At 39.9% G+C, this 24,554-nt stretch overlaps 1 protein-coding gene across 1 annotated transcript in view; it reads left to right on the top strand.

Annotated features, from left to right (window-relative positions):
• The window catches only part of LOC149444920 (RUN and FYVE domain-containing protein 1-like), a 233,999-nt gene that overhangs the window by 116,586 nt on the left and 92,859 nt on the right, over window positions 1–24,554 (top strand). Inside the window, exons 9-11 of the mRNA XM_089654398.1 lie at window positions 134–203; window positions 7,097–7,198; window positions 23,630–23,746. Of these exons, the coding sequence (XP_089510524.1) occupies window positions 134–203; window positions 7,097–7,198; window positions 23,630–23,746 (289 nt within the window). The remainder of the gene's footprint in view (window positions 1–133; window positions 204–7,096; window positions 7,199–23,629; window positions 23,747–24,554) is intronic.

The raw sequence follows: 24,554 nt of genomic DNA, 5'->3' as shown, positions 1-24,554 counted from the left end.
TTCTGTACTGAAACGGGGATGATCTTTGGTGGCAAGATTTTAAAAACATTCACTATGAGCAGCACTAAGAAGATTAAATAACTGACAAAATAGAAAATTGTGTGGTTGCAGACCTGTAATTTTTATATTTCAGCTGTACAGTTGCAGACCTTCAGTCAAAGATTGAGATACTGGAGAAGACAAATGCCAAGATAACTGAGGAGGTTTGTAAATTGTTTCTCAAGTTAATTTTACAGGGGAATTATTTTATTATTGTATTTGTACAAGAATTCGCAGCAAACTATATGCATGTCCCCTAATATAATCTTAGTTTAACCTCCATTCATCTCTGTGGAGGCCAAATCATCTCTGATTAGAGAGAGGTTTATCATGGAAGATATTGGGCATCTGTTCTTAGTGATGTTTCTCTTGATTAGTTTGTATATCTTTATACTAAATGTACAGTATAATAAAAGCAAGAGGGAGGAAAAAAAATGTAACCATGTGTTGCTGTATTCCGAGACTGGTTTAGTACTCCGGTTCACTCAAAGGTGAATTTTTTTTTCCCTTTTTAATTAACAGACACAGGAATTCAGAGACCATTGGGTTATGCTGCCACCTACAGGAAGATTTGGATACTGCAAGCCAAAACAAATTATGGCCATCCCAGTATAACTCCTCCTACTCCCAGCATACCTCTATTTTTAGCTAGTATCCAGGAGAAAAACCTGACATTTTTTCTAGCCTTTTTTTTTTCTCTTCAGTCAAGATTCCAGTTATTCTTCAAGTTTATTCCTTACTTAAAGAGCTTTTGGAGCTAGTGTCTGCAGCCTTGAACTACTACAAGGGTTGTTGGAGGTCTCACATCTCATTTCCTGTATGAATCTTTTGTCAATGAACATAAGAAGGACTCTTTGAATAAAGTGGTTGTAAACCCCTACGTATACCCAGTGATATAAGGGGATGAAACAAATCCTCCTACATATGTTGTACTTGTCTATCTGCAGTCTTCTCGGTTTCTTCACTGGGTTTCAGTCCCTGGTGCTGGCATACCAGCGTTGACTGCTTGTGGCATCACAGTCAACTGCCCAATGTTTCTTTGCCCTGAAGAAGCCCCGGTTAGTGGGAGGGGTGAAACATGTAGGTGGAAGGGATCACGTCCTCCCTCCATGTGCTTTCCTCTGCTGAGAAGCCTGAGTGCATGCTGGCTCTCCTGACCTGCTGTGTGCATACTATACACTGCGCTGCAAGCTGTCCTGTCTCATCTTAAAGACATCGTTATCTGGGACTGCATGATTCGATTTACTGTTGCATTGAGTGATGTACTTATCTTACGGCCTTTGGATTGCAGAGTCTATCAACTACCAGGGTGTAGGCTGAACCTGTTCAGGCACTTTTTGAAGCTCTGATCACAGTCTTGTAGGAGAAACAGAGCACACTACAGACTGAGTTACATGAGAACCTTTATGTGGCACACAGTTGCCTTGCTGTTTTTCTCCATTGGAATACTTTGTGAAACTGATATCATTGCTTGCTTATTGAGATCTGGTTTGCAGCATTTCTATTGCAGGAGAAATAGAGCACACTACACACTGAGTTACATGAGAACTTTTGTGGCATAAAGTTGCCTTGCTGTTTTTCTCCATTGGAATACTTTGTGGAACTGATATCACTGCTGGCTTATTGAGATCTGGTTTACAGCATATCTATAGCAGGATTTGACACTTGCTTATGTATTATATTGTTTACAGCTTCATTTAGCAGGGTCTATAGGGAGGTTCCATCTGCACAGTGAGGGAGGACAGGGAGAGGTGTAGAGGGCTGGCCCTTGTTACCCGCATCTCTTTCTGAGATTTAGGGAGGAGGGGAGGGAGGGGTCTGCTTTGGGGGTGTCCTGGGGGGGTGGAGGAGGGAGATATCATTGGGTGGGGTTGCGCCTTCTGGGGGGGGTTCTTTTGGGGTGGAGGCTGGCTTTTGGGCAGGCAGTTGGGGGAGGGAATGTATGGAATGTGCATTGTCATTTTTTACGCTGAATAAACATATCCTGTTCATTAGCCATTGAGGTTCTAAAACACACTAACTGACAATAATTTAAAAAAATGTTATGGTATTTTTTTTTTTAAATCTTACCCAAAATATACTGACCTTGACCTTTGAACCTTACCTTGACTTTAACACTAACTCTGGCACTGACCTAGATCAAACCTTGATCTAGCTATTTATTTTTCTTTTTTTCTTTTTTACACACTTTTGTTGACATTTCTCTCCCCCGCAAGCACATTGTATCTTTCTCTCCATTCAGAGGAGAAAAACAGATGGCTGGCCTGTACAGTGACTGATCACTGCGATAGCCAATCAGAGGCTATCAAAGTGATCAGGTGACCTGGAACCGGGAATTTCCGATCATAAGTACAAGACCAGGGGCTCTCTGTGGGAGCCGATCTGATCTCTGATCTTTTAGCGCGCTGTTGCGTGCCTTCCCAGCACAAACACAGATATGCATATATGCAGCCTCATGGATAAAGACCAACTTCAGTGAGGCTGCGTACAGTCTGTGCGGAGGGGTTAAAGGCCTTATCAGTGTCTTTGGTATTGTAGTACATCTGGTCAGTTGGTCAATTAATTTGGGACTTAACTTTTAGCTTGTTTTGTTTGGCCTTCACTTCCATCTGTGTTTAACAGACATGAAGTTGCTCTGCATATGCAAGTAAACTGCAGGACTTAGTCCCATTTTGCTCTTGTGTGAAGGGGGCTTCCTTAAGTCTGGTTCAGCTGGGAAGAACCTCAGAATCATGGGCCACTAACTTCTGTCTTCCCCCTTCTCTTCTAAATCTGACACAGATACGCTGGATCCCTAATTAGATGTGTACTTTATCCATTCTCTGAATGAAGAATAGTTTAGAATGATTTTTGTCTGAGGCTGTTACACCCACATCTAAGAATTTGTTTTCACTTGTGATGATACGCTTTACCCTTTAAATTAATGGCATCAATGACTGCTTGTGAATCTACCTTCTTGAACTATGTAGTATGTGTAGAAAAAATGGCTAAAAACTACCCGGTTTTTCTATCATATGGTTTTTCTGTCAGTGTTCGAGGTGCTTGACTGCAGAATTTTTCTATAAGAAACTTTTGTTCTGCGTAGTCTTTCAGTGACATGTCCTTGGATCAATTCTAGATACTATTTGTTAAGAGCCAGGTTTCTGTGCTATCTGTCTTGTTTTAGTTAGTATTTCATTCCTTGATTTAGAACTGTGTACAAGCTCCCATGTGGCTCCTCCTTTTTGTTGTCCTGTGACTCCATGGGATCTGAATGCAAGTGTACAATCCAAACGCACACGTTCCTGCGTTAAAACTGGCTCTGTGTATAAGTGGTTGCTGCAGCGACCGTCAGCTGGAACCAAACAGAATCGGCAAGGGAAAATGTCACTAGCACACCGAGGATCTCCAATATGGGTTCAAATGTTTTAATGAACTATCACATAGTTACAGCAAGGCAATATTATGGAGTCTCACAGGACCCCTTTATCAGGCATGTGACCAGTGCGAGACTCTGAAACATTGCCTTGCTCTAGCTATGTGATCGTTCATTAAACTTTTTGGACCCATATTGGTGATCCTCGGTGTGCTGGTGACATTCTCCGTTACATGGGATCTGAATCACATGAACCCATTAGGCATTCCTCTTTTTTTTTTTTTTCTGTAGCCATCATTTCTGTGAAGAGAGTGTCTGAACGATTTATATTGCAATAAATCCTTTATTGTTTTGCATAAGGACAAGGTAGTGTTGAGGCACAGGACTTTCTTTAGTGTAGTTCTGTATTTTAGCTTTAAAAAGACATTGTTCTCCCTTTCCTCTATATGGCTCAAGTTCCCATAAGGAACATTCCCTCCATTGTCTAGATGTTTTTCAGACTGTGAAAATCTCTGTTACTGCTTCAAGAAGACTGATTCCTTTTGTATTTCAAATGGAATTCCTAATGGTACATCACACGCTTAATAATGGCATTCAATGCCAAGCTGCGGTTTCTAAAGCGAGCAAAATCCTCTCTTGTATTAAAAAAGGTATAGACTGCAGAGAGAGAGAGAGAGAGATATCATTTTACCCCTGTAGAAATCATTAGTAATACCTCATCTGGAATATGCAGTTCAGTTTGGGAACTGGAGAAAGTACAGAGAAGGACAACTAAACTGATAAGAGGCAATGGAGGAGCTCAGCTATGAGGAAAGATTAGAGGAACTGTATGTATTCTGTCTTGAGAAGAGGAGATTAAGGGGGGATATGATCAACATGTATACATATATTAGTGGCTATTCACCCTGAGGTCATCACAGGGAGTGTATGGTTGAACTGGATGGACTTTTGTCTTTTTTCAGCCAGACTAACTATGTAACAAGGGGGCACGCTTTACGTCTGGAGGAAAAGAAATGTAATTTCCAAATACGGAAAGGTTTCTTCACAGTGAGAGCTGTGAAAATGTGGAATAGACTCCCTCAGGAGTTGGTTTTGGCCAGCTCAGTGGATTCCTTTAAAAATAAAAAGCCTGGATTCCTTCTTAGATACACAGAATATAACTGGATACTAACATTTATAGGTAAAATTGATCCAGGGAATATCCGATTGCCTCTCAGAGGATCAGGAAGGAGTTTTTTTCCCCTACAGGAGCAAATTACATCATGCTTTGCTGGGTTTTTTTTTTTTTTTTGCCTTCCACTAGATCAACTGTGGGTATAGGATTATAACTTTTTTTTTTTTTTCCATGGTTGACCTGGGTGGACTTTTGTCACTTTTCAGCCAGACTAACTATGTAACTATGTACACTGACTTCTAACTCCATCATCTCTGTGTGACTCCATGATCCAAACTTCCCTCTTCCCCTTCCAGAGCATGTCCCAGAATATTTTTTTTTCTTTTCTCTTGTTCCAGTAGCAAGACTTTTATCACTCCCTGTGACATCATCATCAGGTCTTTAAAATTCTCTTTAGGTAATTTAGAGTTAGTGGCTAGGGACAAAAAGAAGAAAATTTATTGAATACTTTTATCAGCTCTTTGTATGCAAAGTAAAACTGAGCTCAACCCCATAATAGATAGTATTGACATAGCCTCAAAAGAGCCACAGTGGCTCAAAATTGATATGTTCCAGAAACAAACAAGTTAAAGGTGAATAAAGCATCTGGACCAGATAGCTTAAACTGTGTCTTCAAAGTGTTGAGTTCTGTTAATGCCATGGTTTCTAACTTTGTTTGAGACTCTTTAATAACTGGCATGGTATCAGTAGATTGGCAATGATGTAGTGCCTATATTTATTTCTAAAGGGATCAAAGTCTTTATCAAGTAGCTACAGACTGATTAGTTTAACTTCTATAGTTGGAAAGATACTTGAGAAGTTATAGTAGTTTTAGCTAGATAAACCTTATTTTAACCACTTCCATACAGGGCAATTTTATCCCCCTTCCTGCCCAGGCCAATTTTCAGGTTTCAGCGCTCTCACACTTTGAATGACAATTGCGTGGTCATGCAACACTGTACCCAAACTAAAATTTTATAATTTTCTTCACACAACTAGAGCTTTCTTTTGGTAGTATTTAATCACCATTGGGGTTTTAATTTTTGCTAAATTAACAAAAATTAACAAAAAAAAACAAGTTTTTCTTTGTTTCTGTTATAAAAGTTTGCAAATAAATAATTGTTCTTCATAAATTTAGGCCAAGATGTATTCTGCTACATTTCTTTGGTGAACATAACCCAAATTAGTATTTTATTATTTAGTCTGTAGGAAAGTTATAGAGTTCACAAACTATGGGATATATCTGAAAATTGATCAATCCTGAAGTACTGATGGCCAATCTAATTTCTTGAGGTCCAAGAATGTGAGAACAGTACAGATATCCCCCAAATGACCCCTTTTTGCAAAGTAGACAGTCCGACGTAATTCATAACAGGCATGGCGAGTTTTTTGAAGTTGTAATTTTTTTGTCATTATTTTTTGGAAAATGAAAAAATAAAAGATTTTCACTATTTTTTTTTTACATACTATCACCAGTGCAGTACAACAGTTCATCATATAAATGGCATGGCGGTGATCAGGGACACTGACTGGTGACAGTACGAAAAAAAAATAATGATAATTTGTTTTAAATTTTTTTAAAAAATGTTTTATTATTTTTAACCAAAGTAGTATAATGTTACCATAGTAACATTGTACTACTTTCGGGAAGTGATCAGTATTTTTTTTTTTGCTTATAGCAAAGAATTACTTGGCTATAAGCAAGCATTTACCTGAATGAAATCAATCAATTCAGGGTTTTTTTTTTGTGATTAGCTGTGATTTGGCCACGGCTAATCACATGACACAGCTGGGCTGTGATTGGCCCAGCTTGTGCATGTGATCACTGTGACCATTCACAGCTAGACACACTTGTATACAATGGATGGCATGAAAGGAAGCCATCCATTGTATACGACTGTCATGTGACCTGCTGTGATTGGGATTAAAGCAGCACACTATGTGAAACACACATCATATATAAGGTGGTTAAAAGTCCATAAATTGGTGCAGTGATCTGCCTGTTCATGCACGGTGCAGATGGCAAAACACCCTCAATGTGATTCCCAAAGGAATGGCTGCAATGGCCTCTCACCTCTACTTCATGACCCTGCAGGGCCACAAAGCAAGAAAACTCCTCTGGGTCCTCAGAGTAACCACTCTATTTTTCAGATGGTGCCAACAGATAATCAATAGTCACCATTCCACATAACTGGTCTGCAAGCGGCTGTAGCACTCTCATAGATGTCATAAATCATATACCTGCTGTCTGTCTGTCACCTCCTTGGCCCGTAAACGTGCTTACTCTGAGGATACAGTTTCTGGCTGTATACATGTGCAGTGGTTTAAGGAAAAAATTAACTGCAAAGGAGGAAAGAATTTCCTAGCCCTGGACACGTTTGTCATTCAAAACTGCCTTTCAGTATACCATAATAATACAAATATTGATGTGACACTTTAGGGAGGGTGGGGGGTTTGTGTTGCTGTTTATTCCCTAGTCTTTTCATCAGTTGACATATAATACCAAATATTATAGATATAGATATAACTGACATGTGTTTTTATAACAGCTCATTGCAGCGAAAGATCGTATTGTATCGCTTCAGAGTGAACATAACCAGTTATTAGAAGACAGCCTACTTATGAAGAAAACAAGTGAACGGAGCGTTGAGGTAAGCAAATGCCAGGGACTGAAAATTATGCTTTACATATAGGGTGAATGAATGTTTATTTAAAACAATAGTTTTATTCATTAGGGTTTCATTTAGACATGTGATTGTGGGGTGGGAGGGGTGGGGGAAATGTGTGCTTGAGCCACGTTTTTGTTGGCTGTCAACTGACCCCTTAAGCTGCGATAGTCCATTCAAAAAAATGGGGAAACACCACAAGTGCCCCGTGACGACGGCAGAAACTGAGTAGACACGCATGTGTCATCCGCCCGCACTGCTTCCATCATCAGGGGAGCTGTGAGCTGTCCTCTGCTGATCGTAATGGAATCCACCCTGAGTATCTCTGTAGAATTGTTACATTGCATATCTTGCTTTCATGCAAAAGAATTGTCTGTGAGTATTTTCTGATAACATGCTTCATTCATCTTGCCATCAATTTTTGCAAAATTCCCCATGCCTTTAGAACTCTCACACCCCAAAACATCAGTGAGCCACCACTATGCTTCACAATGGGGATTGTATTTTTGTTGCTATAGATCTTGTTGACCTCTCTCCAAACATAGGACTTGTGGTTGTGACCATAAAGCTCTATTTTGGTCTCGTCACTCCAGATTACAGTGTGCCAGAAGCTGTGAGGTGTGTCAGGGTGTTTTTGAGCATATTATAACCAGGCTTTTTTGTGACATTGGCACAGTAAAGGCTTCTTTCTGGCAACTCGACCATGTAGCTAATTTTTGTTCAAGTACCTTCGTATTGTGCTTCGTGAAACAATCACACTGTCTTTTTTCAAAGTAGCATGTAATTCTCTTGAGGTTACCTGTGGGTTTTCCAGCAATTCTTTTGGTAGTTGTGACTGCAGTCTTTCTTGGTCTATCTGACCTTGGCTTGGTATCAGGAGATCCCAAAAATGTTCTTGTTCCTAATAAGTGATTGAACAGTGCTGATTGGCATGTTCAAGGCTTTGGATATCTTTTATAACCATTTCCTTTTTTATAAGGTTCCATTTCCTTGTTACACAGGTCTTTTGACAGTTCTTTTCTGCTCCCCATGGCTCAGTATCTAGCCTTGCTCAGTGCATACATGTGAGAGCTAACAAACTCATTGACTATTTAGACACAGACAATAATTGCAATGTAAAAAGCCACAGATGTGGGAAATTAACCTTTAATTGCAATTTTAACCTGTGTGTTACCATGTGTGTCTGTACCAAGGCCACACATTTTAGGGTATGTAAACTTTTGATCATGGCTATTTCAGTGATTTTCGTTCTTTTTTTAAATTAAAAAGGAGCCAAACAACTATGTGTTAATCACTGGCTTCATATGATCACTATCCTTAAATAAAAGAGTAAAGGGTATGCAAACTTTTGAACACAACTGTATAAATTACTGCACAAACGTTTTAGGCAGGTATGAAGGACTGCTGTAAAGTAAGAATGCTTTCAAATATACATATTTTCATTGTTTATTTTATTTTTGTAATTTACAAAATGCAAAGTGAGCGAACAGAAGAAAAATCTAAATCAAATCAATATTTGGTGTGCCTACCCTTTGGCTTCAAACTAGCATCAATTCTTACACTTGCACACTTTGTACACTTGCACAACGTCAGGGATTTTGTAGGATTAGAATCAGGTGTATGATTAAACAATTATACCAATCAGGTGCTACTGATCATCAATTTCATATATACACTGCTCAAAACAATTAAAGGAACACTTTCAAAACACATCAGATCTGGGGAAAAATATCATGCTGGATATCTGTACTGATCTGGACTGGGTAATGTGTTAGGAACATAAGGATGCCCCATCATTTGAAGGAAATGAAAATTATCAACCTACAGAGGACTGAATTCAAAGACCCTGAAAATCAAAGTGAAAAAATGATGCAGCAGGTTAGTCCATTTTGCTGAAATTTCATTGCGGCAACTCAAAATGGTACTCAGTAGTTTGTACGTTCCCCTACGTGCTTGTATGCATTCCTGATAACTCTGGGGCATGGCATGCTCCTAATGAGATGACAGATGGTGTCCTGGGGTATTTTATCCAAGATCTGGACCAGGGCATCACTGAGCTTCTGGATAGTCTGAGGTGCAACCTGGTGGCGTCAGATGGACCAAAACAGATCTCAGAAGTTTTCTAATAGATTTAGGTTAGGTGAGCATGGGGGCTATTCAATGGTACCAATTCCTTTATCCTGCAGGAATGGCCTGCATACTCTCGGCCAGGCTATTGTTGTTTACCAGGAGGAACCCAGGACTCACTGCACCAGCGCAGGGTCCGACAATGGGTCCAAGATCCCGATACCTAATGGCAGTCAAGGTGCCATTGTCTAGCCTGTGGAGGTCTAACGATGTTACAGGCAGCATAATGTTCTTCACGGCTTCTCTAGACCCTTTCACATCTGTCACATGTGCTTAGGGTGAACCTGCTCTTATCTGTGAAAAGCACAGGGCATCAGTGGGGGTCCTGCCAATTCTGGTGTTTAATGGCAAATGCCATTCATGCTCTATAGTGCCGTGCAGTGAGCACAGGGCCCACTAGAGGACATTGTGCCCTCAGGCCACCCTCATGAAGTCTGTTTCTGATTGGTCAGAGACCTTCACACCAGTCGCCTACTGGAGGTCATTTTGTAGGGCTCTGGCAGTGCTCATCTTGTTCCTCCTTGCACAAAGGAGCAGATACTGATCCTGCTGATGGGTTAAGGACCTTCTACGGCCCTGTCCAGCTTTCCTAGAGTAACCGCCTGTCTCCTGGATTTTCTTCCATGCTCTTGAGACTGTGCTGGGAGACACCGCAAACCTTCTGGCAATGGCATGTATTGATGTGCCATCCTGGAGGAGTTGGACTGCATGTGCAACCTCTGTAGGGTACAGGTATTGCCTCGTGCTACCAGTAGTGACACTGACCCTAGCCAAATGCAAAACTAATGAAAAACAGTCAGAAAAGATGAGTAGGGAAAAAGATGTCAGCGGCCTCCACCTGTAAAACCATTTCTGTTTTGGGGGTCATCTCATTGTTGCCCACCTAGTGCACCTGTTGTTCATTTCATTAACAGAAAAGCAGCTGAAACTGATTAACAACCCCCTCTGCTACTTAACTGACTTGATCAATATCCCAGGAGTTTAATTTACTTGATGCTATACTCTGATTAAAAAGTGTTCCTTTAATTTTTTTGATCAGTGTAGTTTGAAACACCGTCATGAAACAGAAACAGCTGTGTAGTAGTAGGCTTAAAATTGAGTGACAAACAGCCAAACTTTGCTACTAAGGTGAGGTCACAGGTCATACACCATGGCAAAACTGAGCACAGCAACAGTACACAAGCAGTATATTGCATCAGCACCAGGCAAGGTTTCAAAGCAGACTGGGGTTTCAAGATGTGCAATGTTGAGGACCGTAGACATAGTGTTTGGCCGAGGAAACTTAATGCAGCAAATGAAAGACCCATAATGCCTATTTCCCTTTGACCCTTGGAAGATGTCCAGCATGCCTTCAGGACAGAACTTATGGAAACCAGTGGAATTCAGGTACGCCCATCTACAGTCTGGAGAAATCTGGCCAAAAGTGGTCTTCATGGAAGAATTATGGCCAAAAAAGCCATACCTCCGATGTGAAAAAAAAGCTAAGTGACTGGACTGATGAGTCAAAATATGAAATATTTTGCTGTAGCAGGAGGCTGTTTATTTGCCAAAGGGCTGGAGAGAGAGGTACGGTGAGTATCTGTTTGGCCCCCACAGAGCCCTGATCTAAACATCATTGAGTCTGCCTGGGATTCCATGAATAGACAGAAGGTTTTGGGGCAGCCTACATTCTTAGAAGATCTATGGTTAGTGTGTTCAGAACAACCTACCTGCTGAGTCCCTTCAAAAACTATGTGCAAGTGTACCTAGAAGAATTGATGCTATTTAGAAGGCAAAGGTTGGTCATACCAAATACTGGTTTGATTTCTCGTCTGTTAGTTTACTTTTCATTTTGTTAATTGATAACATTTACAGCATTTTTTCACACCTGCATAAAACTTGCACAACAGTATCTGTGTGCGTGTATAGTATGTGCATGTATAGTATGTGTGTGTATTATTATTATTATTATTATACAGGACATATACTGTGTGTGTGTGTGTGTGTGTGTGTGTGTGTGTGTGTATATATATATATATATATATATATATATACACAGTATCTCACAGAAGTGAGTACACCCGTCACATTTTTGTAAATATTTTATGTGCCAACACTGAAGAAATGACACTTTGCTACAATGTAAAGTAGTGAGTGTACAGCTTGTATAACAGTGTAAATTTGCTGTCCCCTCAAAATAACTCCACACACAGGCATTAATATCTAAACCACTGGCAACAAAAGTGAGTACACCCCTAAGTAAAAATGTCCAAATTGAGCCCAATTAGCCATTTCCCTCCCCCGGTGTCATGTGACTCATTAGTGTTACAAGGTCTCAGCTGTGAATGGGGAGCAGGTGTGTTAAATTTGGTGTTATTGCTTTCTCATATTAGTCACTGGAAGTTCAACATGGCACCTCATGGCAAAGAACTCTCTGAGGATTTGAAAAAAAGAATTGTTGCTCTACATAAAGATGGCCTAGGCTATAAGAAGATTGCCAAGACCCTGAAACTAAGCTGCAGCACGGTGGCCAAGACCATACAGTGGTTTAACAGGACAGGTTCCACTTAGAACAGGCCTCTCCATGGTCGACCAAAGAAGTTGAGTGCACATGCTCAGCGTCATATCCAGAGGTTGTCTTTGGAAAATAGACATATGAATGCTTCCATCATTGCTGCAGAGGTTGAAGGGGTGGGGGGTCAGCCTGTTAGTGCTCAGACCATACACCGAACACTGTATTAAATTGGTCTGCATGGCTGTCGTCCCAGAAGGAAGCCTCTTCTAAAGATGATGCACAAGAAAGCCCGGAAACAGTTTGCTGAAGACAAGCAGACTAAGGACATGGATTACTGGAACCATGTCCTATGGTCTGATGAGACCAAGATAAACTTACTTGGTTCAGATGGTGTCAAGCGTGTGTGGTGGCAACCAGGTGAGGAGTACAAAGACAAGTGTGTCTTTCCTACAGTCAAGTGTGGTGGGAGTGTCATGGTCTGGGGCTGCATGAGTGCTGCCAGCACTGGGGAGCTACAGTTCATTGAGGGAACCATGAATGCCAACATGTACTGTGACATACTGAAGCAGAGCATGATCCCCTCCCTTCGGAGACTGGGCCGAAGGGCAGTATTCCAACATGATAACGACCCCAAACACACCTTCAAGACGACCACTGCCTTGCTAAAGAAGCTGAGGGTAAAGCCGATGGACTGGCCAAGCATGTCTCCAGACCTAAACCCTATTGAGCATCTGTAGGGCATCCTCAAACGGAAGGTGGAGGAGCGCAAGGTTTCTAATATCCACCAGCTCCGTGATGTCGTCATGGAGGAGTGGAAGAGGACTCCTGTGAAGCTCTGGTGAACTCCACAGTTGTGTTCAAAATAATAGCAATCAGACATCACTAACCTGATCAATCACTGTTTTTGGTAGAAATTATATTTCTACATGGCAAATAATTTACTAGCAGGTGTAGTAGAGTAATAGAAACCCAACAGTCATGACATGCATGCTACTGATTCTGTGTAATTCAGTCACTAATTGAAAGGGGCATGTTAAAATTATAGCAGTGTGGAGTTCTATTAGTGAGGTCATTCATTCTTTGAAAAACAGGTGGCAATTATTGCCCTTATTTAAGGAAGGAAGGCAGCAAATGTTGTACATGCTGGTTACAGTGGATTTCTCTCTGAAATTCTGAGAAAAATGGGTCGTTTCAGACATTGTTCAGAAGAACAGCGTACCTTGATTAAAAAGTTGATTGGAGAGGGGAAAACATATAAAGAAGTGCAGAAAATGATAGACTGCTCAGCTAAAATGATCGCAAATGCTTTAAAATGGCAACCAAAACCTGAAAAACGTGGAAGAAAGCGAAAAACTACTATTCGAATGGATAGAAGAATAGCCAAAATGGCAAGGACTCAGCCAACAATCAGCTCCAGGGAGATCAAAGAAGGTCTAACATTACCTGTGAGTACTGTTACAATTAGAAGACAGCTATGTGAAGCCAAGCTATCTGCAAGAAGCCCCCGCAAAGTCCCACTGTTGAAAAAAAGACATGTGCTGAAGAGGTTACAATTTGCCATAGAGCACATTGACTGGCCTAAAGAGAAATGGCGCAACATTTTGTGGACTGATGAAAGTAAGATTGTTCTTTTTGGGTCTAGTGGCCGGAGACAGTTTGTCAGACGACCCCCAAACACTGAATTCAAGCCACAGTACACTGTGAAGACAGTGAAGCATGTTTGCGCAAGCATCATGATATGGGGATGTTTCTCATACTACGGTGTTGGGCCTATTTATCGCATACCAGGGATCATGGATCAGTTTGAATACATCAGAATACTTGAAGAGGTCATGCTGCCTTATGCTGAAGAGGAAATGCCCCTGAAATGGGTGTTCCAACAAGACAACGACCCCAAACACACCAGTAAACGTGCAAGATCTTGGTTCCAGACCAACATGATTGACGTTATGGAGTGGCCAGCCCAATCCCCGGATCTTAATCCAATAGAAAACTTGTGGGATGACATCAAAAATGCAGTTTCTGAGGCAAAACCAAGAAATAGAGAAGAACTGTGGAATGTAGTCCAATCATCCTGGGCTGGAATACCTGTTCACAGGTGCCAGAAGTTGGTTGACTCCATGCAACACAGATGTACAGCAGTATATATATATATATATATATATATATATATATATATACGTGTATATATATACATATACATTTTTTTGGTAATTTACAAAATGTTAACATTTATTTACTATATATGAGCAGCACGGGAGCATAGCAGGTTGAATGCAATTGTTTTTATGTGAAAACGCCCTGCATGAAAAATATACCTGTACTGATAAAATGTGGAAGCAGGCATCGCTGACGAATACTTCTGAAAATGCTTGTTGACTTCTTGTAATATTGATTAATTGGTTTAAAGAATAAATTCACCTTTCAGGAGAAAATAATAAATGCATATATTTTTGCAGAAAAAGTGTATTATTTTTTCCTGTAGGAGTCTGTAAAAACATTGCACCCATAATCAGTGGCCGGTACAATGCCAAGCTCCTACAGACAGGTCCTATAGTTTTCTTGCCTGTGCCTTCTGTCAGGGCTTTCATTTACAAAACTGGAGGAAGTGTCCATGGACTACAAGGGTGTTCATCAGCACCCTTGCAGTCTACTGAGAACTAAATGCAAGTCTACTACCATTGCAGATCTCTGTGAATGAATGACACAACTGTACGAGCTGAGCTCTGCACAGCTGTGTTGATTTTGAGTGTGACAGCAACTGCAGGAGAGGAAGAACCTCTGCATGCTTTAAGGGGGGGGGGGGGTGGTGGAACATGTTACACCCTAGATATGTGTGTAACATGTTTCAAAGGAGAACTTAGCCTTTAAATACCTTTTTGTTCACTCAACTGAAATAAGTATGCAGGTCAAGCTTTTTGACTTTTTACCCTGCATACTTGCTTGCAGTTAGTAACCCTGAAAGCTCTGGCAACTAGTATTCTCGGAAGGAGAATTTCCTTCAGTAAAGGTTTCCTCTAAATCTTCAGTCATGCCACCCAGAATGTCACATGATTTTAACCCACCAGTAACTGAAATCTTTCATTAAATTTGCACTGTACCCAGTCTACAAATGTTATATTTTATAACCTAATCTAGAACGTTTTGTAGTTTGCATGTTGGCTAATTTTAGGTCTTTGCTTTGTGTGTTGATAGCAAAGACAATTAACAATCACCAAACCTAAATACAAGAGGGAAACCAAAGACAAGAAATTGCAGTATCAACAAAGCCATATTTTTGGGAAGTCTGAACTTTGTTATATATAAAACATATGTATGTGGAAAGATGGATTATTTTACAGAGGTTTATCACTGTAAAATCTTTGACAGTCATAAACCACTATTACCAGATCTTTATACTAAAGTTATTCACATATCAGCGGATTTGAGCGCTGAGTCGGATTAAAATTTATGTTCACAGTTGATCTGCTTAAGACAGGAACTGTTTACTTTGGGAGCACAAGCTATGCAGTATTTAAGGACTTGGGAACTATTTGCAGTGTTAAGAGCCCTGCGCCAGGGACAATTTAAAAAGTAGCGAAAAATGTCATAGCCTTTCATTTTTTGGTTGAGTTGTTGCACTAGCTAGCCACAGCATAAAGCAAACTTCCTGATGTCTGTCTTTGTAAGTTAAGTTAAAAATATAGCCAGGACATCTCTTTGAAAAACGTGAATTGATAGAACAATTACCTAAATTTAAAAGAATCTTATAACATTGCCAATTTGTTGAATTTCATTTGTGATTAATTTAAAACTACCTTAGTGAATAAAAATATCAGTATAAAAAAAAACTTGAATATTTCTGGGTGATTACAAACATTTGAATACTAATGCTCAAAAAAATTATAGAAACAGCCCAAGTCCAAATATCTACATCTAAGTAAGCTGGTTTCCATCCAGCCATGCCATCTGGAATACTTTTCCATGTTCCCACTACCCCCTGCTTTCTTCTTCTTTTAAGCCGTTTTTTTGGATTCTTCTTGATTGAGAATAGGAATATAATAACTTAAATAGATACAGTATCTATTTAAATATCTATAAAAGCATTAAAAAAAAAAAAAAAAAAAAGGTTATAATCCTATACCCACAGTTGATCTAGAGGAAGGCAAAAAAAACCCAGCAAAGCATGGTATAATTTGCTCCTGCAGGGGAAAAAATTTAGGAACCACAACATGGCATTGCATGCCATTATTAAGCTTTTGATCTACCAGAACTCCCAGATCCTTCAACATTGGTTCCCCCAGTTGTACTCCCTCTAGTATGTATGGTGCATGCATATTCTTAGCCCCCAAGTGTGTAACTATACATTTATCAACATTAAACCTCATTTGCCACATAGTTGCCCAATTAAATGATGCATTGGGGTTGGCTTGTAAGTTGGAGACATCCTGTAAGGACGTTATTCCACTGCACAGCTTGGTGTTATCTGCAAAGATTGAAATGGTATTTGTAACCCCAGACCCTATATCGTTTATACATACAGTGGAGATCGAAAGTTTGGGCACCCCAGCTAAAAATTTGTATTAATGTGCATAAAGAAGCCAAGGAAAGATGGAAAAATCTCCAAAAGGCATCAAATTACAGATTAGACATTCTTATAATATGTCAACAAAAATTAGATTTTATTTCCATCATTTACACTTTCAAAATAACAGAAAACAAAAAAATGGCGTCTGCAAAAGTTTGGGCACCCTGCAGAGTTAATATCTTGTACTGCCCCCTTTGGCAAGTATCACAGCTTGTAAACGCTTTTTGTAGCCAGCCAAGAGTCTTTCAATTCTTGTTTGAGGTATCTTTGCCCATTCTTCCTTACAAAAGTCTTCCAGTTCTTTGAGATTTCTGGGCTGTCTATCCATAGATTTTCAATTATGTTGAGGTCAGGAGATTGTGAAGGCCATGGCAAAACCTTCAGTTTACGCCTCTTGATGTAATCCCCCGTGGATTTCGAGGTGTATTTAGGATCATTATCCATTTGTAGAAGCCATCCTCTCTTTAACTTCAGCTTTTTCACAGATGGCATCAAGTTACCATCCAAAATTTGCTGAAATTTTATTGAATCCATTTTTCCTTCTACTCGTGAGATGTTCCCTGTGCCACTGGCTGCAACACAACCCCAAAGCATGATTGATCCAACCCCATGCTTAACAGTTGGACAGAGGTTCTTTTCATTAAATTCTGTGCCCCTTCTTCTCCAAACATACCTTTGCTCATTCCGGCCAAAAAGTTCAATTTTAACCTCATCGGTCCACAGAACTTGTTTCCAAAATGCATCAGGCTTGCTCATTTGTTCATTTGCAAAGTTCAAACGATGATTTTTGTGGTGAGGACGTAGAAGAGGTTTTCTTCTGATGACTCTTCCATGAAGACCATATTTGTACAAGTATCTCTTTATAGTGGAATAGTGTACCACAAATCCAGTGTCTGCCAGATCTTTCTGGAGGGATCGTGCAGTCAAACGTGGGTTTTGAATTGTTTTTCTCACAATCCTGCGAGCTGTTCTGTCTGATGTTTTTCTTGGTCTTCCAGATGTTGCTTTAACTTCCACTGTTCCTGATGACTGCCATTTCTTAATTACATTCCGAACAGAGGATATTGACATCTGAAAACGCTTTGCTATCTTCTTATAGCCTTCTCCAGCTTTGTGAGCGTCAACTATTTTCAGTTTCAGTTTTCTAGACAACTGCTTAGAAGAACCCATGGTGCTGATTGTTGGGGCAAGGTCAGATGAGTCTGGGCATTTAAAACCTTTGAGATTGATATCACCTGGTCTTCCCAGACGATGATTGAGAACAATCCATGACACTGGCAGGTGTCAGGGCTCCCAGGTATGACCAGAGGTGTGTGACTGACGCAGGGAAACGCAGACTTCAGATATGTGATAAACAATATAATTTATTAACACTAACAATACAAACATAAACGCAGTGCAATACTAAACATAATACAGTGCAAACAAACCCAACCAACCACCCACAGATAACAGTACATACAAGCAAGCGTCGTCAGGCAGGCCGGGTCAATATGAATTGGGCAGGTAGGTACAGGGGGAGTAAGCGGAGAATGGTCGGGGTCACAGGCCAGGTTCAGCAGGTAGCAAGCAGCGTAGTACAGAGGGTCAGGCAGAGGGATGGTCAGGGTCACAAGCCAGGGATCAGAACAGGTAGCAAGCAGCGTAGTACAGAGGGTCAGGCAGAGGGATGGTCAGGAGCGAGCCGGGATCAGAGCAGGAGAAGTCAGCAGCAGTTCAGAACAGGCAGGGTCAGCAAAGGAACAGAAACAGGATGCAGGACAGATACAGGGCCCAGGACAAACACAACACCAAGGCAGAGTCTGTGGGTCTGGCCATCCCTTAAATACCCCAGCATAATCAGTTCCAGGTGTTAGCTGGCTGCAAAGTTGAGTCTCTGATTGCTGGGAGCACCCGCTGGCCAGCCCTGGTACTGCAGATCAAAAGGCAGGTGAGTCCCACCATTGCTGGCCAGTCCATTCCTGACAGCAGGTCTCAGCTTTGCAAAGGGGGCAGTGCATGCTATAAATTCTGCAGGGTGCCCAAACTTTTGCAGATGCCATTTTTTTGTTTTCTGTTATTTTGAAAGTGTAAATGATGGAAATAAAATCTAACTTTTGTAGACATATTATAAGAATGTCTAATCTGTAATTTGATGCCTTTTGGAGATTTTTCCATCTTTCCTTGGCTTCTTTATGCACATTAATACAAATTTTTAGCTGGGGTGCCCAAACTTTCGATCCCCACTGTATTTCATCGGTGCAATCTTTTACTAGCATTAGAAACTCCAATTTATACTAAGTTTTCTTCTAAATATTCTACTGTCTGTCTTATTGGGAAAGTGTGGGAGTGTTCCAAAAAAATACAGAAGTGTGCAAAAGTTAACAGCAGTTGTGAAAAAATGCTGTAAAGTAAGAATGCTTCCAGAAATAGAATACATTTTTTTTTTTCAATTAACAAAATGGAAAGTATATGAACAGAAGCGGATCAAATCAATATTTGGTGTCACCCCCCTTTTGGCTTCAAACCAGCATCAATTATTTTTAGGTACACACATTAAAAAGTAAGGGTCCCAACACTGAACCTTGGGGTACACCAATAACAACCCTAGACCATTCAGAGTATGAATCACTAACCACTACTCTCTCAATACAATTTTTTAGCCAGTCTTCTATCCATTTACATACTAATTTTTCCAAGCCTGTACACTTTACCTTATACATCAGCCGTGTGTGGGGAACTGTGTCAAATGCTTTTGCAGAATCCAAGTATACCACGCCCACAGCCACCCTTCTGTCTAAGGTTTTGCTCACCTCCTCATAAAAAGAAATCAGATTTGTTTGAGAACTTCTGTTGTTCATGAATCCATGCTGTCTGTTGCTTAAAATATTATTTTCGAGCAAGAACTCATCTATGTAACAATATACCCACAAATCAATTAGTGCAAAACAAAAAACTGAGTCCTAATATATTTCTATAACGTGATATTAACAATCAAGCTAGTGCTGCATGCATATCTTCACATATAAAGTCCTCAAAACAATCCATGATCTAATAGTGTCTTCTATAGTATATTGAAAAATATTGAAAAATAAATAAAATATAGTCCACCAAATTTATATACAGTGAGGAACGAAGTATTTGAACACCATGCGATTTTGCAAGTTCTCCCACTTAGAAATCATGGAGGGGTCTGAAATTCACATTGTAGGTGCATTCCCACTCTGAGAGACAGAATTTAAAAAAAAAATGCGGGAAATCACATTGTATGATTTTTAAAGAATTTGTCTTGCACTGCTGAACATAAGTATTTGAACACCTGAGAAAATCAGTGTTAATATTTGGTACAGAGGCTTTTGTTTGCAATTACAGAGGTCAAACGTTTCCTGTAGTTCTTGACCAGGTTTGCACACACTGCAACAGGGATTTTGGCCCACTCCTCCACACAGATCTCCTCTAGATCTGTCAGGTTTCGGGGCTGTCGCTCAGCAACATGAAGTTTCAGCTCCTTCCAAAGATGTTCTATTGGATTTAGGCCTGGAGACTGGCTAGACCACTCCAGAACCTTGATAAGCTTCTTACGGAGCCACTCCTTGGTTATCCTGGCTGTGTGCTTCGGGTCGTTGTCATGCTGGAAGACCCAGCCACGACCCATCTTCAATGCTCTAACTGAGGGAAGGAGGTTGTTGCTCAAAATCTCACAATAAATGGCCCCATTCATCCTCTCCTTAATACAGTGCAGTCGTCCTGTCCCCTTCGCAGAAAAACACCCCCAAAGCATGATGTTACCACCCCCATGCTTCACTGTAGGAATGGTGTTCTTGGGATGCAACTCATCCTTCTTTTTCCTGCAAACACAACAAGTGAAGTTTAGACCAAAAAGTTCTACTTTGGTCTCATCTGACCACATGACTTTCTCCCATGCCTCCTCTGGATCATCCAGATGGTCATTGGCAAACTTTAGACGGGCCTGGACATGTGATGACTTGAGCAAGGGAACCTTCCGTGCAATGCATGATTTGAAACCATGACGGCGTAGTGTTCTACCGACAGTGACCTTTGAAACTGTGGTCTCAGCTCTCTTCATGTCATTGACCAGCTTCTCCCTTGTAGTGCTGGGCTGATTACTCACCTTTCTTATCATCAGTGATACCCCACGAGGTGAGATCTTGCATGGAGTCCCAGTCCGAGGGAGACTGACAGTCGTCTTTAGCCTCTTCCATTTTCTAACAGTTGCTCCAACAGTTGATCTATTTTCACCAAGCTGCTTGGCAATTGCCCCGTAGCCCTTTCCAGCCTTGTGGAGGTCCACAATTTTGTGTCTGGTGTCCTTTGACAGCTCTTTGGTCTTGCCTTTGGTAGTAGTTGGCGTCTGACTGACTGACTGTGGGGTGGACAGGTGTCTTTAAAGAGCTCAGACAGGTACTACTTAGTTAGATTAATGAGTGGAGTAGAGGTGGACTTTTTAAAGGCACAGTAACAGGTTTTTGAGAGCCAGAATTCTTGCTGTTTCTTAGGTGTTCATATACTTATGTTCAGCAGTGCAAGACAAATAAATTCTTTAAAAATCATACAATGTGATTTCCTGAATTTTGTATTTAATTCTGTCTCTCAGAGTGGGAATGCACCTACAATGTGAATTTCAAACCCCACCATGATTTCTAAGTGGGAGAACTTGCAAAATCGCAGGGTGTTCAAATACTTCTGTTCCTCACTATATGTATGCTGTGCTCCTTCACCTGATGTATATGACCAAACTGTTAAGTGAGGTCATACAAGCTTGTGTCCCTTTAAGTGGGCTCAGATTTGGACAAATGGATAAATCCCTGTATCCCAGATGGATGAATGGAGTTTTTTCCTTTTTCCAGCAGGGGGTCTCGCCGTTATCAAGAGATTTTTTTCCTGAGGATGGATGGATGGAGTTATCCCTCTTCCCACTAGGGGATCTCTTGGCTCCTTTCAGACATTTTCCTCCATATATGTGTGTTCCATGTAATTGAAAAGAAAATATAGTGCCTTATCCTCCTTTTTTTTTTAAAAGATTTATTAGATAAATATAGTGCACTTACACGTAAAACAATAAAAAATCGCCTTTGATACAATTTTGCTTGGTTTTTAGTGTAGTGTAGCTGTGTAGTTTGCCTTTAAGCGTTGTGACATCAGAGGCCCTCCCCTGCGCGTTACGCCACCGGGCCACGTGGCTTCATTAGGAGAAATTCCCACTGATGAGGCCATGTGACCTGGTGGCGTAACGCGTAGGGGAGGGCCTCTGATGTCACGGGATACAGGGATTTATCCATTTGTCCAAATCTGAGCCCACTTAAAGGGACACAAGCTTGTATGACCTCACTTAACGGTTTGGTCATATACATCAGGTGAGAGCACAACTGGTGAAGGAGCATAGCATACATATATAAATTTGGTGGACTATATTTTATTTATTTATTTTTCAATATACTACAGAAGACACTATAGGATCACGGATTGTTTTGAGGATTCCTTCTGAGGACTTTATATGTGAATATATGCATGCAGCACTAGCGTGATTGTTAATATCACGTTATAGAAATATATTAGAACTCAGTTTTTTGTTTTGCACTAATTGATTTGTGTGTATATTGTTAGTGGAGCGCGACACAAAGTGTTTTTTTAATTAGATAAAGACACATTGGTATGGGTATGTGTATAGTGTAGGCGACCCACTGATTCAATTCATATATTTATTAATTTAGTCACTTAAAAATATTTTTTAGTTTATTATACCCACCTAATTAAATTTATCAGTTAATTTAAATACACCATAGTAGCTCACAAGAATCACATTTAAGAACTCATCTATGTGGTCTTTTATTAAACTCTCCAGTATCTTCCCAACTATATAAGTTAAACTAACAGTCTATAATTACTTGGTAAAGATTTTGACCCCTTTTTAAAAATAGACACCACATTGGTCTTATGCCAATCCAGTGGTACTATGCCAGTCATTAAAGAGTCTCTAGAAATGAGAAACAATGGCTTTGAAATGACAGACCTCAATTCTTCAAGAACTCGTGGGTGTATGCCATGCAGTCCAGGTGCTTTATTCACCTTTATTCTGTCTAAATATTTCTGGATCATATCAATTGCAAGCCAATGTGGATCATTTGGGGCTGTGTCAATACCATGCCCATTATGGACAAGAGCTCCCCCATGCTCCTTTGTATAGACAGCTGAAGAAGATATTTCATAAATTTGCCTTCTCTTTGTCCCCTTTCACACACTCTAGATTATTTTGTAATGGGCCTACATGCTCACTCCTGACCTTTTTAGTTATAATGTATTTGAAGAATTTTGGGGGGTTTGTCCTGCTATCTTTTGCAATCTGTCGTTCCTTTTTAAATTTGATTAAAAATCTAAAATAATGTCAACACTTTACAGCCATTAAGAGAGGGGCCCTATTAAAACTGGTGGTCTGGGAAGAATGCCCCCAAAGCAGGCCTAAAAATGATTGGTCTCTGTGGTTGTTTACCTAAGAATAGAGCAGAGATGAGCTCCCATTCTCATGCCAATGACTCTGGCTCTGTGCAGGTATTATTACAACTCTATTTTAGCCATTACCATTACCAAAATTGTAGCGTTTTTCTATTTGTAGCACATGTATTATATGTACAGTGTATATCTTTGTAATGGTTTTTTGCATCAGTCACAACCCCTCAGTGATCTTCTCTAGGCCTCTGCAATCCCTTCGCTCCACCTCAAGGTACCAGCTGTTTCACAGGTCTGTACTCTTCAACCATAATTTGCTTCAAGAAAGATACGTACTTCGCACTCCAATACTTAGTAGACCATTCCAAAGAAATCATATCACCCATCTGAACTGTGCCCTCTACAATTAAGTCCAACAAAGGGTGATATGTGTTAGACGGAAGAGCTCAGGCAGGTAATGTGAATTCTTTAGAATAAAGGTAATTAGAGGATATTTTGTAGTGGGGTTTATGTATATCTTTTCTGAAGTGTTTTTGTATCCCTTTTTTATAATAACTGTAGAAACACGCTTGCCCTGCAGCATCAGTTCTGTTGATTACACTCTACTTCAGTACCTGTGTTTAGAAGACAAGATGTCAGAATGGATTATTGAGGCATGAGCAATGTATTAGTTATTTACAAGTATCTTGGATCTTTGAAACCTATGTTGCAAGTGGGATTTATTTCTGTTTTCCAACGTTATAGCATAGGAATCATTTTTAATTGCAGCATTTATGTTTTACAGGTAAACCTTCAGGATACAAAGGTTGAATTAGAAACCTATAAACAGTCACGTCAAGGACTGGATGAAATGTACAATGAAATTTGGAAGCAACTGAAAGTTGAAAAACAAGCCCGACAGGTAAGTGAGCGACGTAAATAACCATTAAATTTTGTTAGTAAATATTTTTATTTATTTTATTTATTTCAAGTACTTGTATAGCGCCATCAATTTACGCAGCACTTTTACATATATATTGTACATTCACATCAGTCCCTAACCCTCAAGGGGTGTACAATCTAAGATACATTGCATATAGGGAAAATATTAGTTTGTAATAAAGAAATAAAATGAGTACTGTAGCCGCTAAAGATGTTTAGGTATAAGTATACTTGAACTTTTTTTTTTTTTAGACGTACACTACAGTTTTCTGAATGCCACAGTGTTCATCAGTGCAAACAATACTTTTTGTTTATACATGCACCCCTGCTCAACACTTACATTTGCACTTTGGAATGTATGGATCTTTATTTTTGTCCATAATAAAGCTAAGATGATAAATCAGATTGGTCAACATTTGTTTGCCAGTAACGTGTTTCAAGAATTTTCAGTCATCTCTAATGCGAAAATTATTATGTATGAGGAATTAAAATTGCAGTTATCAAATTCAGCATCGTCAAATGAAAGTTTTGTTTTTTTTTGTGTTGATACCCATACAGTGGTTTTCATGTCAGATAGCTGCTTGATAAGATATTTTCTTACAGAGGATTTCCATAAAAAATGGGATTCCATTGTCTAATTGTAATAGGAGGGATCTTTTTGTAGTCATTCCACAATACCATATAAAACCTGTAACTCTTCGGTATCTAGATCTGTCCAATAGATGGTAGAGAGAATGTCCAATGTTAGCAGAATTCAGTATGCAGCTGGAGAATATCCAAATTTGCAA

The sequence above is a fragment of the Staurois parvus genome, unplaced genomic scaffold, assembly GCF_062004578.1.
Source record: "Staurois parvus isolate SC_StPar_1 unplaced genomic scaffold, SC_StPar_1.0 ptg000763l, whole genome shotgun sequence".
NCBI classification, from domain to species: domain Eukaryota; kingdom Metazoa; phylum Chordata; class Amphibia; order Anura; family Ranidae; genus Staurois; species Staurois parvus.
Note: the sequence above shows the minus strand (reverse complement) of the source record. Positions and strands in the feature narration are given on the sequence as shown.